General features: G+C 43.0%; 1 protein-coding gene and 1 long non-coding RNA gene across 2 annotated transcripts; both read right to left on the minus strand.

Moving 5' to 3' along the window:
* Positions 1 to 340: 340 nt before the first annotated feature.
* On the minus strand, positions 341 to 4,339 carry LOC142257199 (uncharacterized). The gene is made up of 3 exons (XR_012727598.1): positions 4,308 to 4,339; positions 927 to 989; positions 341 to 661 (listed from the first exon to the last, which is right to left on the minus strand). It is a non-coding gene; the product is annotated as an uncharacterized LOC142257199 (long non-coding RNA).
* A 3,423-nt stretch (positions 4,340 to 7,762) lies between these two features.
* LOC142255718 (B-cell receptor CD22-like) lies at positions 7,763 to 17,190 on the minus strand. The gene is made up of 6 exons (XM_075327176.1): positions 17,148 to 17,190; positions 16,703 to 17,065; positions 13,522 to 13,809; positions 10,308 to 10,550; positions 10,053 to 10,149; positions 7,763 to 7,868 (listed from the first exon to the last, which is right to left on the minus strand). Exons 1-6 carry the CDS (start codon positions 17,188 to 17,190, stop codon positions 7,763 to 7,765), a joined length of 1,140 nt encoding a protein of 379 aa, XP_075183291.1.
* Positions 17,191 to 18,282: the final 1,092 nt, after the last annotated feature.

An 18,282-nucleotide genomic window follows, 5' to 3' on the forward strand; every position in this document is an offset into this window, starting at 1 on the left:
GCCGCTGGATGTTGGGCTCACATAAAACTGGCCATTTTTGTGTGCTAAGTATCTAATATTTACATGTTTTTCCATAGCAGTAATGCATGTCTATAGTCTCATATTCATTGTTACACATATCTTAGCACTACAGAGTGCAATTGTCTCCTTTTTGAGAACTGTGGTCATTCCGTTCCTTTCGGCCATAAACAGGACATGAGGTAAGGTGATCTGAATCATACCTTAAAATATCAATTAAGATTTATTCAATGCTGTGGAATACATTGATGGTATATAAATATAAACAATAGCACTATGCCCACATAATTACAATATTACTTGAAGTTTGAGTTTCGCACCAGATTCCCCCATCATTCGGCTCATAGTCCTGCGCATCTTTGAGCTAAGAGGAGAACTTTTACATTATGGTTCTTCGCGTGTTGTAAAAGATTTTGGATATTTTCTATACATTTTATTATTTATATTCCTTTACAGGGCACAATGAGGGATCCAGTAGAGATAGTTCTTTGACTAACGGCCAGATTTCCACCCTGCTAAGTGGACTCTATGGTTATCGCACGTATTTACTGTCATTTAATATCCATTGTCAAAGGACGTTTTCATATTCGTAAACTGCACCTTCAACCGATCCTACACCGGCGGGTTCTGCAGGGATCACAGGCTGCAAGAGAAAATAATATACGTTCATTAATATGGAAATGTGGGATAGTATCACATTCTTTCTCCATGCACTTATTTGCAAATTTGTCTTGAAGATTTGAGACTTTTTCCTGAAGAAACTTTGATAATAAAGTCTCTAGTTGTACGTTCTTATCAATCAGACTGACAGACATCACTGAAAACAGTCAGCAATCACATTCTCCCATCTCTAATGTAAAATGTACGGAATTAAATAAAGTGCCATCGCTGTATATCTTCATGATTACCTTCAATTGATGGTATATGTCTGAAGTTTCTGAAATCCTAAGATCAGTGTATATTGATTCCGCCTACAGGGAAAACAAGATTTATTTATATATTTATTTATTTTAGTTAGGAGAAATAGCGAGACAAGTAAAGATTTTTAGAAACAGGATATTAAAAATATATTTTACATACAGAAAAACCTTTACAAAAATTCCTCTCTGATAAGACGACTCATATATCTACATCTGATTTACTGTGATATTTACTTCCATAACCTACTATGAATATTGTACTTCAGTGATGAGCGAGCACTACCATGCTCGGGTGCTCAGTACCGGTAACTAGTGATGAGCGAGCACTACCATGCTCGGGTGCTCAGTACTGGTAACTAATGATGAGCGGGCACTACCATGCTCGGGTGCTCAGTACTGGTAACTAATGATGAGCGGGCACTACCATGCTCGGGTGCTCTGTACTCATAACTAGTGATGAGCGGACACTACCATGCTCGGGTGCTCAGTACTGGTAACTAGTGATGAGCGGGCCCTACCATGCTCAGGTGCTCTGTACTCATAACTAGTGATGAGCGGACACTACCATGCTCGGGTGCTCAGTACTGGTAACTAGTGATGAGCGGGCACTACCATGCTCGGGTGCTCAGTACTGGTAACTAGTGATGAGTGAGCACTATCATGCTCGGGTGCACAGTACTGGTAACTAGTGATGAGCGGGCACTACCATGCTCGGGTGCTCTGTACTCATAACTAGTGATGAGCGGACACTACCATGCTCGGGTGCTCAGTACTGGTAACTAGTGATGAGCGGGCCCTACCATGCTCAGGTGCTCTGTACTCATAACTAGTGATGAGCGGACACTACCATGCTCGGGTGCTCAGTACTGGTAACTAGTGATGAGCGGGCACTACCATGCTCGGGTGCTCAGTACTGGTAACTAGTGATGAGCGAGCACTACCATGCTCAGGTGCTCAGTACTGGTAACTAGTGATGAGCGGGCACTACCATGCTCAGGTGCTCCGTACTGGTAACTAGTGATGAGTGGGCACTACCATGCTCAGGTGCTCAGTACTGGTAACTAGTGATGAGCGGGCACTGCTATGCTCGGGTGCTCAGTACTGGTAACTAGTGATGAGTGGGCACTACCATGCTTGGGTGCTCAGTACTCATAACTAGTGATGAGCGGGCACTACCATGCTCGGGTGGTCAGTACTGGTAACTAGTGATGAGCGAGCACTACCATGCTCAGGTGTTCAGTACTGGTAACTAGTGATGAGCGGGCACTACCATGCTCAGGTGCTTGGTACTGGTAACTAGTGATGAGCGGCCACTACCATGCTCAGGTGCTCGATACTGGTAACTAGTGATGAGCGAGCACTACCATGCTCGGGTGCTCAGTACTCGTAACTAGTGATGAGCGGGCACTGCCATGCTTGGGTGCTCTGTACTAGTAACTAGTGATGAGTGGGCACTAGCATGCTCAGGTGCTCAGTACTCGTAACTAGTGATGAGCGGGCACTACCATGCTCGGGTGCTCAGTACTCGTAATTAGTGATGAGTGGGCACTACCATGCTCGGGTGCTCAGTACTCGTAATTAGTGATGAGCGGGCACTACCATGCTCAGGTGCTCAGTACTGGTAACTAGTGATGAGCGGGCACTACCATACTCGGGTGCTCAGTACTGGTAACTAGTGATGAGCGGGCACTACCATGCTTAGGTGCTCGTTACTAGTAACTAGTGATGAGTAGGCACTACCATGCTCGGGTGCTCTGTACTCTTTACTATTGATGAGCGAGCAGGTAGCAATTGCTGGTGTAAATTAATGCCAGATGTCATATACTACCAACACGATAAATGGAACTGATCCCGAGGGACATCATGTAAAGCATGGGAATAGCCAGAGTGAATCATGTCCCAATGGATAAAAATAATCCACAACACTTATGCAGTAATTACCTCGGTGTAAACAATATGTGGCACCGTCCTCACACCCTGACGTACGTTTCACTACTACCCGACTTCAACGGGGGATATTTATTGTGTTGGTAGTATATGACATGCGTTATTAATTTACACCAGCCATTGCTACCTTGATTTTTATGCATCTCTTAGGAATAGCTCCATTTATGGACTCAGAGTGGTATTACAGCCACAGCTTTTTTTTCGCTGGGTTTTATTGCACAATATTTAACAAACTTCTTGACTTTTTATAGTGACGATGAAACTTGTAATTTTCTATTTTTTTATTAACCTCCACATGGTTGTATATATTTATAATCTATTTTTACATATGCTAAATTAATTATTTATGCGGATTATGTGCAATTTGATGCACCTTGACATTTTCCTATTTTAGCCCGCATTGTGTTATATGGATAGATTTATGGGGTGATAATTAGAACTTTATTATATTTTCGCACTAGTCACCTCTTTTCTTATTTGTGCAATATTATTATGCTGTTATGTCCTCATTTTTTGCTGTAAACATCTGTTTTACTTTTTGATCATGTTTTATATTTATGTTTAATACAAATTTAATATTTTAATTCTGTGCATTTTTTGCTCATTTTTTGGAAGAATTATATACGATTAATTTTTTCATGTTGTTGCTGCAATTGATATGGGAGTGTCCTTTCTTTGACTGACCATGTTTTTGTGCTGATCCATCTTATCTTCTGCAAAAATTAAATTAAATTCCCAACCATGTATCACATAGTATAGCGCTCCTTTCCATGGATTCCCATCTTTGTATGAAGTCGAAACTTGGAGTCTCCATTGCAGGGAAAAGTCTAAAGTGGGGTTTACACGCAGCGACATCGCTAGCGATGTCACTCGTGAAAGCACCCACCCCCGTAGTTTGTGCGTCACGGGCAAATCGCTGCCCGTGGCGCACAATATAATTAGTCCCCATCACATGGACTTACCTTTCTATTGACGTCGCTGTGCCCGGTGAAGCGCCTCCTTTCTAAGGGGGCGGTTCGTACGGCGTCAAAGCGGCATCGCACGGCAGCCGTCCAATAGAAGCAGAGGGGTGGAGAGCAGCCGAAAGAAAGAGACACCCACCTCGTTGCCGGAGGACGAAGGTACACTGTTGTTCGTCGTTCCTGGGGTGTCACACATAGCGATGTATGCTGCCTCAGGAACGACAAACAACCTGCGTCCAGCACCAGCAACGATATTTGGGATTAGAACGACGCGTCAACGATCAACGATTTGGTGAGTATTTTTGATCGTTATCGGTTGTTCATACGTGTCACACGCAACAACGTCGCTAACGAGGCCGGATGTGCATCACGAATTGCGTGACCTCAACGACATCTCGTTGCGTGTAACGGGGCCTTAAAGTTTAAAGGGGCTATCCTCATTGTTTTGCATGTCACGTACCTCTGTGCTCGCTGACTTCCTGTGTTTTTTTCTATGGAAACAAAAAATTAAGACAAACAGTAAGAAAACAAGATAATGAAGAAAAGAAACTAGAAGAAAACATTTTGGAAGGGACATATCAAAAGGATGAACTGTTCAGCCGAAATTTGAATTTGACATTGTGACGGGGTGTACAGCAGAGCAAGGAGAGACAACAGGCCGAGGAACGATCCAACAGGTTTATTCACAAGAACACTGGAACAGCACACGATAAGTCCACGTAAAACAGATTCGGGGGCCCTTCCCGACAATCCTCGGACCGGATTACAAAGCAATCGTCCTTACAGTAGTCCAAAGAGTTCCACACAATCCCACGGGCCGCCACACAGGCCTAGCTCCGTCCGTGTCCACAGCCACACAGGCTGGAGCTCCTGCTCCCTTCAAGTTTCAGCTCAGCTCTGAAGTTACAAAAAGGGGAATGCATTGTCTGTGCTCCTTGACCAGCCCACCATGTTCAGGGGGTGGGGGTCACACATCCTATCATCAATGGTTTGGTCCATCACAGGGCTCCGATATGTCTGCTAGCCACAGTAGATGAAGGGATCCCCTGCTGTGCAGAACAATGACTATTCCTTCACTGGCCAATTCAATTACAGATTAGATACACAACTCTGGAAAGAAGAGGACAGGCTATTTACATAATCACATTAGATGCCAAGACGCAATTGTATGAGAGAGACACATTGAGATCAGTAGCTCCCCCAAGGAAATACATGAATTACAACTAATACAACCAGGGAAATATGCATATCATGACATAGTATCACAGCATATACAGTGAAAGGGTAAATTACATCTTCACAATCCCTCCCCTTCCCAACTTGTGTACGTACTAGGGACCTCTACAGGTCACTGGTTAAGTACACACAGGCAGAGCGTTACTTACATGTGGCTTCATGCAGCCACGAATTGGCATCGTAGCTCTCCCACATCATTGCCCAGGAGAACAGCTGCAGGCAGACCACCCATCACCCCAACCACACATCGCTTGACCCCAAAACCAAAGTTCAGATCCACAGTGGCTGTGGGAATAGTCCTCCATTGTCCACCAGCCAGTTCAATAACAATCCCAGGTCCTCTATGGATTGCCTCAGGCCGAACCACTCGGGGATCAGCCAGTGTGAGGAAAGCACCCGAGTCACAAAATCCAACAAGTCTCTGTCCATCCAGCACAACCTCCTGCAAGTGCTTACCTCGATGAGCAGAAGTCGTCATAACTGCGGGTCGCACCCCGTAAACTCCTGGTGGTGCAACATGGGGGGCTGAGTCACTAGGCCAGTCCTCACATAACGGTGCCACATCTTCCTCCATGGCACTGGGCTGTAAATAATTAACAATCCGATTGGGTGCAGGATCAGTCCTCATTTGAACAGCTGGGCAGGAGACTTGCCGATGCCCTGGCTGTCCACATTGATAGCATCTGAGCTGGATCTCCCTCCATCCAAGGCGTCCTCTTGGGTAAGGGGTAGGGGAACTTGGAGGCCGGCTCCCACCTGAAGGTGCTATAGGGGTTCGAGGATGATTCCTCCATGGGCTGGCTGGGCATGAGGCCTGCAAATGCCCGGGATGCCTACAAACATAACACCTGCGCTCTGTTACTTCCTCTCCCCGGCGTATTCCAGAAAGTGCAGTAGAAGCAACTGGAGGCACATTAACACGGGTATCAACATGTGGTGGCTTAGAGGAACGGGGAACAATGGGGACAGAATAACTGGGGGCATCCGGTGTTGTGGAGCTGTTAGGCGTCTCTCCATCCTCCAACAGAACCCTCCACTGAGGCTTGATGGTGAGAGCCTCATCAGCGAGAGCAGCAGCTTCCTCCACTGTCGCTGGTTTTCTCTCACGCACCCATTCCCGGATCTCAGCGGGGCACTGGGCAAAGAATTGTTCTTTTAGGATGACCTGCAGGAAGGTCTCCCAAGATAAGGCCTCCTCTGCCTCCAGCCAGCGATTACATATTTGTTTGAGTCTATGAGCATATATCTTAAAAGACACTTCCCCATCACAGGCTAAAGCACGGAACTGAGTCCTGTAAGTGTCTGGGGTCACAGCATAATGTTTTAGAATAGTCTGTTTAATCTCCGCATACTCACAGTTCCACCGAGGGTCCATAGCTCTATAGGCTTCAGCAGCTCCACCCTCTAAGAGCCCAACCAGATGCCGGACGCGCTCCCTTTCTGGGACTTCCATTAATCGACACTGATGCTCAAAGTCCTGGAAGAAGCCCTCAATGTCACCAGCAGCCTCATTAAACTGCTTGAAGTCTTTGCGGGACACTCTGGGAAGTTCCCTCATGATGGGTGCTGGGGTTACAGTCTGTCTGGAACCTCTCGCGGCTTCCACAGCGAGCTGCTTATCCAGCAATGCCATCTCCTCCATCCTGCGCTCCTTCTCTTCAGCTCCACGCATGGCCTCCCTCTTATCTTCTATGGTGGCCTCATCTCCAAGCAGTGCCATCTTTTCCTTGTACCACACAATCCATTGACTTTTTTGGGTATTTACCTCCAGCTCCCGTCTTTCCTCCCTTTGCTGTGAGGATCCTTCCTCCACGTCATTTTGCGAGCAGACTCCTTCTAGCGCCTCAATCAGCTGCTCCTTGGAGAGTCCTTTGAAACGAACTCCTACTTCACGGGCCTTTGATTGCAGGCTCCCCAAAGTCCAGGTCTTGTACTCTGCAGTGCTGGTTCCTGATGTTGAGCCATTGTCCTCCATTCCTTCTGCTCTGATCCCACCGCTGCCACCAGTTTGTGACGGGGTGTACAGCAGAGCAAGGAGAGACAACAGGCCGAGGAACGATCCAACAGGTTTATTCACAAGAACACTGGAACAGCACACGATAAGTCCACGTAAAACAGATTCGGGGGCCCTTCCCGACAATCCTCGGACCGGATTACAAAGCAATCGTCCTTACAGTAGTCCAAAGAGTTCCACACAATCCCACGGGCCGCCACACAGGCCTAGCTCCGTCCGTGTCCACAGCCACACAGGCTGGAGCTCCTGCTCCCTTCAAGTTTCAGCTCAGCTCTGAAGTTACAAAAAGGGGAATGCATTGTCTGTGCTCCTTGACCAGCCCACCATGTTCAGGGGGTGGGGGTCACACATCCTATCATCAATGGTTTGGTCCATCACAGGGCTCCGATATGTCTGCTAGCCACAGTAGATGAAGGGATCCCCTGCTGTGCAGAACAATGACTATTCCTTCACTGGCCAATTCAATTACAGATTAGATACACAACTCTGGAAAGAAGAGGACAGGCTATTTACATAATCACATTAGATGCCAAGACGCAATTGTATGAGAGAGACACATTGAGATCAGTAGCTCCCCCAAGGAAATACATGAATTACAACTAATACAACCAGGGAAATATGCATATCATGACATAGTATCACAGCATATACAGTGAAAGGGTAAATTACATCTTCACAGACATATACCCTCGAATTATGCCTGAAAATTTGATTTTCCCCAAATTTATTTTTATGCAAAACAAATGTGCAATATTAAGCTCTAAAGTATCTCTACAGAGAAATAAACATGGTCATACAAATGAAAAAAAGGTAACTGATAATTAGTGATGGGCAGCTCTGATCAGCAGAAATGAACAAGTGATCAGACTCTGGATCCATAAAGTCCCCTAGGAGGACTAGTAGAATAAATACAAAAATGTAAAAAAAAGTTTTTAAAAATGTGAAAAAATAAAAAAAGTTCAAAACCCCCCCCCATTTACCCCCATTGAAAATAGAACAGAAAAATAACAGAAAATACACACATATTTGATATTGTCATGCTCAAAAATACCCTAGCTATCAAAATATATAACTAATTATTCTGATTAGTATATGGTGTGGTGAGAAAAAAAACTCTAAACGCCAAAATTAAGTTTTTTTGCCGCAATTTTTTTTTTAAATTCAATACAGGCCCCATCACATGCAGCATCGTTTGTGCATCACGGGCAAATCGTTGGTGTCACTCGTTGGTGTCACACGCAACGACGTCGCTAACGATGCCAGATGTGCGTCACGGAATCCGTGACCACGGTGATATATCGTTAGATACGTCGTTGCGTGTAATGGGGCCTTAACAGGCAATTAAATTGTAGCATCCACACAAAAATGGTATAATTAAAAACGCCAGCTCAAGACGCAAAAAATTATCCATCACTAAGCCCTAGATCCTGAAAAATGAGAACGCTACGGGTTTCAAACATGGTGCTAAAAGTGCTACTCTTTTTTGGACAACTTCTGAATTTTTTTAGTTTTACCATATAGGGAACACTGTGAATAAAATATCCCAAAAATAATCATGCAATCGCACTTTTTGGCAATTTCACTGCACTTGGAATTTTTTTTCCCATTTTCCACTACCTTATATGGTAAAACTAATGGTTTTATTCAAAAATACAAATTGTTCAGCAAAAAATAAGCCCTCATGTGGCAAGATTGGTGGAAAAATAAAAAAAGTTACAGGTCTCAAAAGAAGGGGAACAGAAAACGAACAACAAAAAATCGCCCGTGGGTGATAAGGTTAAGCTACTTATAATGTTGAGACAATTGTCTTTAATAAGGATGATCGAGTACCTCAAATATTTGGCTTCGCGAATATCCGACGAATAGGTCACTGCTATGCGAATATTCGATGCGCAATGTAAGTCTATGGAAAGCCCGAATAGTTCCGAATAGTTGTTATTCAGGTTTCACATAGACTTAAGGGCGCTTTACACGCTACAATATATCTTACGATGTGTCGGCGGGGTCACGTCGTAAGTGACGCACATCCGGCATCGCAAGTTACATTGTAGCATGTAACAGCTACGTGCGATTGCGATTGAATGGTAAAACGTTCATCGCATGCACGTCGTTCAATTCCTAAATATTGAACGTTAGGTTGTTCATCGTACCAGGGGTAGCGCACATCGCAGTGTGTGACACCCCAGGAACGATTAACTGCAGCTTATCTGCGCCCCGCGGCTCCCGCCGGCAATGCGGAAGGAAGGAGGTGGGCGGGATGTTTACGTCCCGCTCATCTCCGCCCCTCCGCTTCAATCGGCCGGCTGCCGCGTGACGTCGCTGTGATGCCGAACGTCCCTCCCACTCCAGAAAGTGGACGTTCGCCGCCCACATCAAGGTTGTATGGACGGGTAAGTACGTGTGACGGGGGGTAACTTGTATGTGCGAAACGTTCAACAAATTGAACGTCCCGCACATATGATGGGGGCGGTTATGATCGCATACAATATTGTATGCTAAATCGTAATGTGCAAAGCAGGCTTTACATTGCGCATCAAATATTAGCGAATAGTCGAATAGCGGCGACTTATTCGGCAAATATTCGCAAAGCCGAATATTTGAGGTATTCGATCATCCCTAGTCTTTAATATGCCGTGAGAATTTAGCAATAACTGTTCTTTTTGCCTGCAGTGCCTCCGCAGGACAAATGAAGCATTACACTCTACATACATCTGGAAATTGTTGGCTTATTCATGGCGGCCATGTAGGATAATCGCTCTTCAGAGCGAGTGATGCTCATTGTAGTTGGTTGCCACCCTAGCTAATTAAGGTAAAAGTGATGGTTCCCCATTAAATTAGAATTTTCCAATGATGGAATTAAATCTTGTTTTATAAACAGAAAAGATAAGGAAATTATCTCTGGGATGGTTGATAATTTGCAGTTGAGATAAATTTTTGATTCCTAATATACATTACCTCCAACGAGCAAACACAAACCATAAAATCAGTAGAAGGAAGATCGTTCCAATTGTTGTCAGAGTAATAATGAGGATAATGTGTCGGGAACCTTGACCTATATGTCAATAGATAAAGATACAGGGGATTAAATAAGAATGAGATTGAATTACTCGAAACATCTGGAAAACAGAAATCTCATCCGTAATAACCAAAAGAACAACAGACAAACCAACAGATATAAATCAGACTTCAAAAATTACAAGAAGAATTTACCGGTATGATCAACGTCTTCAGAGGAGGAATCCCCGACACTGTTGTGAGCGATACATGAATATTTCCCGGAGGTCTCTACATTGTTGCCCATGGTCAGAATCTTGCCTGTCTGGTTCTGTAATATGGATCCATCCTTCATCCAGGTGTAGTGAGTTACATCAGGTCGGCTGCTTAGGAAATCACAGATCAATTTAGTGAATTCCCCTTCATTCTTCACGGTGATGTGAACTCCAGTAGCCGCATCTACAGAAAGAGGAAAGAAACGATCAAATACCCTCAATGATGATACCCCTCCCCCACATAATATTATAAAATTAGTATCTTAGTCTTGATTCAGAATATTAGTCTCCATTTTAAAAATAGTTTGATCATGTTCTTTCTGACTACAGAACTATATTAGAATTACTTATGTAATTTTCTGCACCATTCACAATAGGTGATGTCACTCTTCATCCTCCTGTATAATGACTGATAAATACTCTAAATACAGTAGATCACACAGAATCCACCATCGACAATAACAATTAACAGCTCACCTCCTCCACCTCCAGTACAATGACTGATAACTAGTGATGGGTTAACCCAAACTGTAAATGGACCCCAATTTGGGATGTATTCCATCTGTCTAGATTTTGGTGGTTGGTGACTGTTCACATTGTCATCAGGCCTTGTCCACAGGCTATTTACTTCATGCAGCATTTGCTTGGACCTGTTCCGCCCACAGCCATGACTCAGTCATGGGTACGGGATTGAAATAGACCAGGTGAGTGCTGCTAAGAGCAGTTCTACTATTCATATGTGAGGCCGTATGGCACATTTTATAAAAATATTTTAGTGTAGGACTGCCTCAAATGAGATTTGCCGTGACGTGGCGAGGCAGCTCAAGAAATTGCAATTTTTTGCCAAAAATTTCAAAATTTTTATAATAAGTACAGTTTGGAATGTTTAGTGCTGAAGTGCACATTTAGTGCTGGCTTTTTGTTTTTTCTTCATTGAATTGGTCGGTGGCTGACCTCCACCTTGCTATGCACCCCAATTTGGGATGTATTCCACCTGTCTAGATTTTGGCGGTTGGTGACTGTTCACATCAGTCATCAGGCCTTGTCCACAGGCTATTTACTTCATGCAGCATTTGCTTGGACCTGTCCCGCCCACAGCTATGACTCAGTCATGGGTACGGGATTGAAATAGACCAGGTGAGTGCTGCTAAGAGCAGTTCTACTATTCATATGTGAGGCCGTATGGCACATTTTATAAAAATATTTTAGTGTAGGACTGCCTCAAATGAGATTTGCCATGACGGGGCGAGGTAGCTCAAGAAATTGCATTTTTTTGCCAAAAATCTCAAAATTTTTATAATAAGTACAGTTTGGAATTTTTAGTGCTGAAGTGCATTTAGTGCTGGCTTTTTGTTTTTTCTTCTTGTAAATGGTGTATGTGTGGCACCCCTGAGTACATCAGGGTGCCACAGGGAACTACATCCTGTCCCCCAGGGTGCAGGACCCAACCCCCATGGTTCCAGGTAACCGGTGTCACCTCCATCAGCACTACAAATCCCAACCACACCTCACATCAAACCTGTCAGACACACCAGTCGGATGGTCATGCTGGAGTAGGGCCACCCACCTAGGGGTAATGCAAACAAGTGGGAGGGAGGAAGTGGAGAGCAGAGCAGAGAAGGGACAGCCCTCAAAGAGTGAGGAGCTGGTAGTAGTAGCTCCCGAGGAGCGAGACCTTGGTTGGGTAGCAGACGGTGGTTCGGGACCAAAGGAGTCGGGGACCGGTAGCAGTGACATTGGAAAAGGGTGTGACGGACATAGTGTTGGAGGACTGTCAGCACCAGCAAGCCCAATAAACGGACCGGTACAGAGCAAGACGGGGTACAGGACCCTAGGTCAGGAACCGATTCAATGTCTTGATAATTAACCTGGGAGGAAGAGTACCTCCATGATCTTCCCTAAGGGCTCAGAGATTGAAGGCATCAGCACAACGTGGGGGATAGGGTTCTCCATACAAAGCAATCCACTGAAATCCCAAGTACCAGCCATCAAGAGCACAGCTACACTACACATAGGTAGCGGGGCCCTAACAGCTTCAAGCCGAGGGGCCATAACCGACAACTAAATTTGTGCACAGAGGCAGGGTCCAGATTACCAAGTGACACCGGTGGGAACGGACACCTGGACGGGCTCCCTGAAGTGGCAGCGGTGCACATAGACTTTGGTTTACCACAGTGTTTGCGTCTACTTTGTAATCCTCATCCAGCACCACGACTACCACAGTGAGTACACTGGTTCCCTGCACCCTGCGCTCCCAAGCAACCCACCAATCACCCCAGAGGCCGAGGCCTTCCCAACTTGTGGAGGGACTGACACCTTGCTGCCCCACACCACTCGCTCTAGCAGCGGCGGTACTCCCATTACCACAACCCGCAGGTGGTGTCACGAACTTTTCCTCTGTAAATATCCCCTTTCAAGGATTCAAGTGTTAGTTGAAGGAGTCTGGACCCCTTCGAGCCATGACCAGTCCGGATCCGAGCACCCCTGTCTGCGCCGGGGCGGCACATATGGAAGTACATGCAGCCGACCCACTCCTGTAAGGAGAATGTGCGCCATGCTGGGTGATACCAATGCGAGACTCGCACAGTGACAGTCAAAGTTCAGTCGAGTCAATGGCTCATGGACTTGGGTGAATCCTGACATCACCGCGAACACGGACGAAAACAGCCGAAGACTGCCGAGTGACGAGCAGTGCAGTGAAAACCCCCGGAAGTTAATGATCGGACCCCGAAGCAAAAGCGTCCGGGACACAGAGTCTGCAGGATGCGACGTGGGACTTGTAAGTATAATGACAATGTTTATTATTAACTATATTCTTTTTTTTACTGACCCCCCACCCGCCCCATCACATAACTGTACAGTCCAAGTTCGGGGTTCAGATGCAAGTTCACATTATCTCAGAACCCAAACTCAAAGTTTAAAAAAAAGCTCGGGCGAGTCTTCCGAACACAAATATCGGGGGGTTCGCCCATCACTACTGATAACACCTCTATCAACAGTATTTTGGCGGCAAAACCAAATTTTTAGTTTTTGCTATGAATTCAGGTCATGTAGGGAGGTCCTTTAAATGATAGATGGAGAAGAGTATTTGCAGCTGCTGAACCTATTACAAATGTAGGACACAATGTACATTATACGCAGTCACATATACGTACAGTTGATGTTCAGTATTCCTGCAGACTCAGCTTTTAGTTCATTAGGATATATAGCCGTGCACTGGATATTAGTCCCATTATCTGCATGTGATGGAATATAAGTAAGTTCTGATTCTTCTCTCCAGGTTCCTTCAGAAAGCTCTACCGACTGACTTTTAGTTTGACCCGGTTTGTTCCACTGTAGAGAAGGAGGACTGGAGCGGCACGTGTGCTTTACCGTACATCGTATAGTGGCGGATACTCCTAAAGTCAAGAGTTCATATCCCGAAAGCTGAACGTTCACTGAATCTGTGGAAGTATAGTTTTAGAATTAGACATCATTACGTTTCCTGCCCAAGCCCACCAGATCAAAAAGGAATTACTATAGAGCAACACGGAAACATCACATGTCCCAAATTCACCAGACATGGAGCAGAGATGGGGTGAGCATGCAGCCACATCTGCAGTGACTTGCCAAAGTATGTTATACCCCTTGATCTTTTCCACATTTTTCCCCTTACGCCACAAACTTTACATATATTTCATTGGGATAATATGTGATATGCTATAACAAATTATCTAGTATTTGTGAAATGTACAGGAAATTATCCCTGGTTATTCTAAATATTTTCTAACTATAAATCTGAAAATTGGGATGTGCATTTCTTTTTAGCTTCATGTATTCTGATACCCTGAAATAAAATCTTGGGTAACCAATTACCTCCAGAAGTCACATAATTAGTAAATTGACTCTACCTGTGTGATTTATTCTCAGTATGACTACAGCTGATCTTTGAAGACCTCAGAGCTTTGTTTGGAAATATCAAGGCTCAAACAGCATCTTGAAAACCATGGAACACACCAGACAGCTCAGGGATAAAACAGCATCATCAATACCAACAAACACACCAGAGAGGTCAGGGAGAAAACAGCATCACGAAAACCAAGGAACATAGCAGAAAGGCCAGGGATCAAACTGCATAATGAAAACCAAGAAACATATCAGACAGGTAAGGGATCGAATAACATTATGAAAAAAAGGAACATACCAGACAGATCAGGGATAAAACAGCATCAAGAAAACCAAGGAACATAGCAGAAAGGCCAGGGATCAAACTGCATAATGAAAACCAAGAAACATACCAGACAGGTAAGGGATCGAATAACATTATGAAAAAAAAGGAACATACCAGACAGATCAGGGATAAAACAGCATCAAGAAAACCAAGGAACAGAGCAGACAGGTCAGGGATCCATCAGCATCATGAAAACAAAAAAAAAACACACCAGACAGGCCAGGAATAAAACAGCATCATGACAACCAAATAACACACCAGACAGGTTAGGGATAAAACACCATCATGAAAACCAAGAAACATACCAGACAGGTCAGGGATAAAATAGCATAATAAAAACCAAGGAACATACCAGACAGGTCAGGGATCAAACAGCATAATGAAAATAAAGGAACATACCAGAAAGGTCAGGAATAAAACAGCATCATGAAAACCAAGGTACACACCAGACAGGTCATGGATAAAACAGCATCATGAAAACCAAGAAACTGTGCAGCTCTAATCAACAGAAATGCACAGGAGATTAGACTGCTGATCCATAACGTCCCCTAGGGGGACTAGTAAAATAATTAAAAAAATTATTTTTTTTTAAAATATAAAAAAAATAAAAATTCAAACCACCACCCTTTTGCCCCATTGAAAATAAAACAGATACAAAAAGTAAAAAAATATACACATATTTGGTATCACTGAACAGATAAAAAATATATATTTGGTATTGTCGTGTTCAGAAATGCCCAATATATCAAAATATAAAGTCAATTAATCTGATTGGTACACGGCGTGGCGAGAAAAAAATTTCAAATGCCAAAATTATGGTTTTTAGTTGCCGCAATTTTTTTTTTAAAAAATGTAATAACAGGCGATCAAAACCTGGCATCTGTACAACAATGGAATAATTAAAAATATCATCTCAAGACGCAAAAAATAAACCATCAATGAGCCCAGATACCAAAAAATGAGAACACCACGGGTCTCAGAAAATGGCGTAAAAAGTGCCATTCGTTTTTTGGATAAACTTCTGAATTTTTTTTGACCCCTTAGATAAAAGTTAAGGTATACATGTTTGGTATCTACAAACTCGTACAGATGTGAGTCATCATATGAACTCATCAGTTTTATCATATAGTGAACAACAGGAACAAAATATCCCAAAACCCATCGCGCAATTGCACTTTTTTTTTTACAATTTTACCACGCTTAGAATTTTTTCCCCATTTTCCTTACACTATATGGTAAAACTGATACTTTCTTTCAAAAGTACAACTTGTCCTGCAAAAAAAAATCCTCATATGGCAAAATTGATGGAAAATTCAAAAAGTTAGGGCTCTCGGAAGAAGGGAAGGAATAAACGAAAATGAAAAATGAAAAATTGCCTGGGGGTGAAAGGGTTAAGCAAAAAAATAGTGTCCAAGATGTGGCCAATAACTGTCAATGAGTAGTTTTATCTTAATACGTCATATTAGTAAGCAGAAGTTTTACCCTTTGTTTACCCAACAAAACTTTCAAAACTTCTCTGATCTGCGGTATCAGTCTCTACCATTGTGGTTTTTGACCAAAATACTGTGGCTGGTACTGATGAACTCAGTTTTAACCTCTTAACCACCTAGGATTTTTTTTTAATTTTTGTACTTTTTTCCTTTTTTAAGATCTATTACTTTTTTTTATTTGTTCCATCCACATAGCCTAATGAGGTCTTTATTTATTAATTAATTTATTTATTTTTTTATTTTTTTTTTTTTATGGGGGCGTTAAATTAAAGATTTGATTCTACTATTTAGTGTGCTGAAAAAAAATATCCAACTTCAAAAAAAAAAATTGTTTCTTTGGGTTTGTTTTTTACATTCATCATGCTGTAAAAATGACCTGACATCATGATTCTCCAGGTCAGTATACCATTATATTGATACTAAATTTGTCCAATTTTGTTTCTTTTTTTTTTTTTTTTAATTTTTGCACATGATTTTAATAATTTTATATTTTGATGGATATCAGTTTTTTTATATATATTTTTTTATTTATTTATTTTTAATAAGGAAAAAAAAGTAATGAGTAAAAATGCATATATTATCAATGAATATAATGATTTTTAGAGGTTCCTTGTATAAGCTATTGTCTATATTTACCTGTTACAGAGAGAAGAACATATCCAGAATGTTTATCATAAGCATTTATTGTTTTATCTTCTGTGATACCTGGATAATAAACTCTATCATCTCTTCTTCTCACAGGGTCTATCCGCAAGGTACAGCTATTGTTTCCTGCTACCTGTGAGGTCCGATCTTTGTATTCCTCCATTACTGTAGATGAGTCCTTGGTGTTTAGTATCTCTGGATAATCTCTTGTATTATACAAGTACCAGACAGTGCTGGACGCTCCTGATGTCCCGGCAGGATGATATGTACAAGGAATCTCCACACAGGAACCAAGAAGAGCAGTAATGTCATATGGTAATGTCCACCGCTGACATACAGAACCCAGATAGAAGCCTAGAGATAAAGAGCAAATCATGAGGCCGGGGTCACAGAATCCCATTATATCAAATTATTCTGTAATTGTGAGAATATTTACCTTTATAGATGAGAAGAAGATAAATCTGTTTCATAGGGTCCATTCCGGATTAGGTTTGGGGGTAACTAAAATATGGAACCCAGTTTAAAACACATTTAAGATGATTCAAGAGGTAAAATAGATACAAAATAGAGTTACAGTCATTGAGATAGTGGTTTTATGTTTTAACTCTAAATGACACAATAGATATAGTCAGTATATGGCTCCTATTGGGGTAATTATCATTATCAAAATACAAGTAGCTTCTATTTTGTGAAGACACAGCCCTGTAAAATGCCTGTCAGGGGTTAATTTTCTTAATTGGCCAGACATGGATCCCTTTTGTGTTAACTAGTGGTTGTTGAGTCATTGTTTTCCCCAGTACTATTGGAGCTTCCCATTGTCTGAGGATGTGGATTGCTAAATTAATGAAACTTCTCCTAGCCTCTCTGTCTACCTCACTCAGATGAGAATTACCTATGTGGATTGAAATGCCACCCAATCAGAGCACAGCCTTATTTCACCAATCCGGTGAGACCATATTTCTTGGATTGCGTGCCTGGGAGATATACAAAGCGACTGTTGGAGTCAACAGGTTGTTCTTTTGCTACATGATTGCAATCTAAGGGTTTCGATCCTGGTTGGAAGTTCATTGCCCGGCTTAGGCACTAAAACTGGATTACATTGTGCAGGAGCACCATCAATGATTCTAGGATTTGGCTGGAAGAAACCCATTTGGGGAGCATTCGGTTGCCTGGCTATGGACTTTGCTGTGCTCATTAAGTTTCCTACGCTTGTCACTATCCTGTTCTTAGTAGGTGAATGCCAAAAGCAGGGTGCTGTTAGATTGGGGTATGTGGCCTTGGAAGTTCCGAAGGCCTGAATGTTCTATTTCCTGGTGATCCAGTGGAAGGGTGAGACTCTGTTGCCTGTTACAACGTGTGATTTGCATTGTTTTGGGTTCTATGCCTTTGACTGTTGGGGATTCAATAAAGTCTAATTATTGTGGTTCCTGCACCCTGTGTTGTCTCAGTAGTGTTCTGTCCATGGGTAAGGAGTTTGGGCTTTCAGTTGGGATGAGCCCTTATCCATGCGGTTTTTCCAAAGGCAGCAAGGCTAGAGAAAGAGCACCAACTGACCCCTGTGTCTCCACATA

This window comes from Anomaloglossus baeobatrachus, chromosome 11 (genome assembly GCF_048569485.1).
Source record: "Anomaloglossus baeobatrachus isolate aAnoBae1 chromosome 11, aAnoBae1.hap1, whole genome shotgun sequence".
Lineage (NCBI taxonomy): Eukaryota > Metazoa > Chordata > Amphibia > Anura > Aromobatidae > Anomaloglossus > Anomaloglossus baeobatrachus.

Bases quoted from the DNA above. Each gene is read 5' to 3' on its own strand.
- LOC142255718 (XM_075327176.1), bottom strand. From the start codon at position 17,190: ATGGACCCTATGAAACAGATTTATCTTCTTCTCATCTATAAAG. The intron at 13,810-16,702 runs GTAAATATAGAC...ATACTTCCACAG, and splicing joins TGTTCTTCTCTCTGTAACAG to ATTCAGTGAACGTTCAGCTT. The intron at 10,551-13,521 runs GTACGTATATGT...CTCTTTCTGTAG, and splicing joins AGGAATACTGAACATCAACT to ATGCGGCTACTGGAGTTCAC.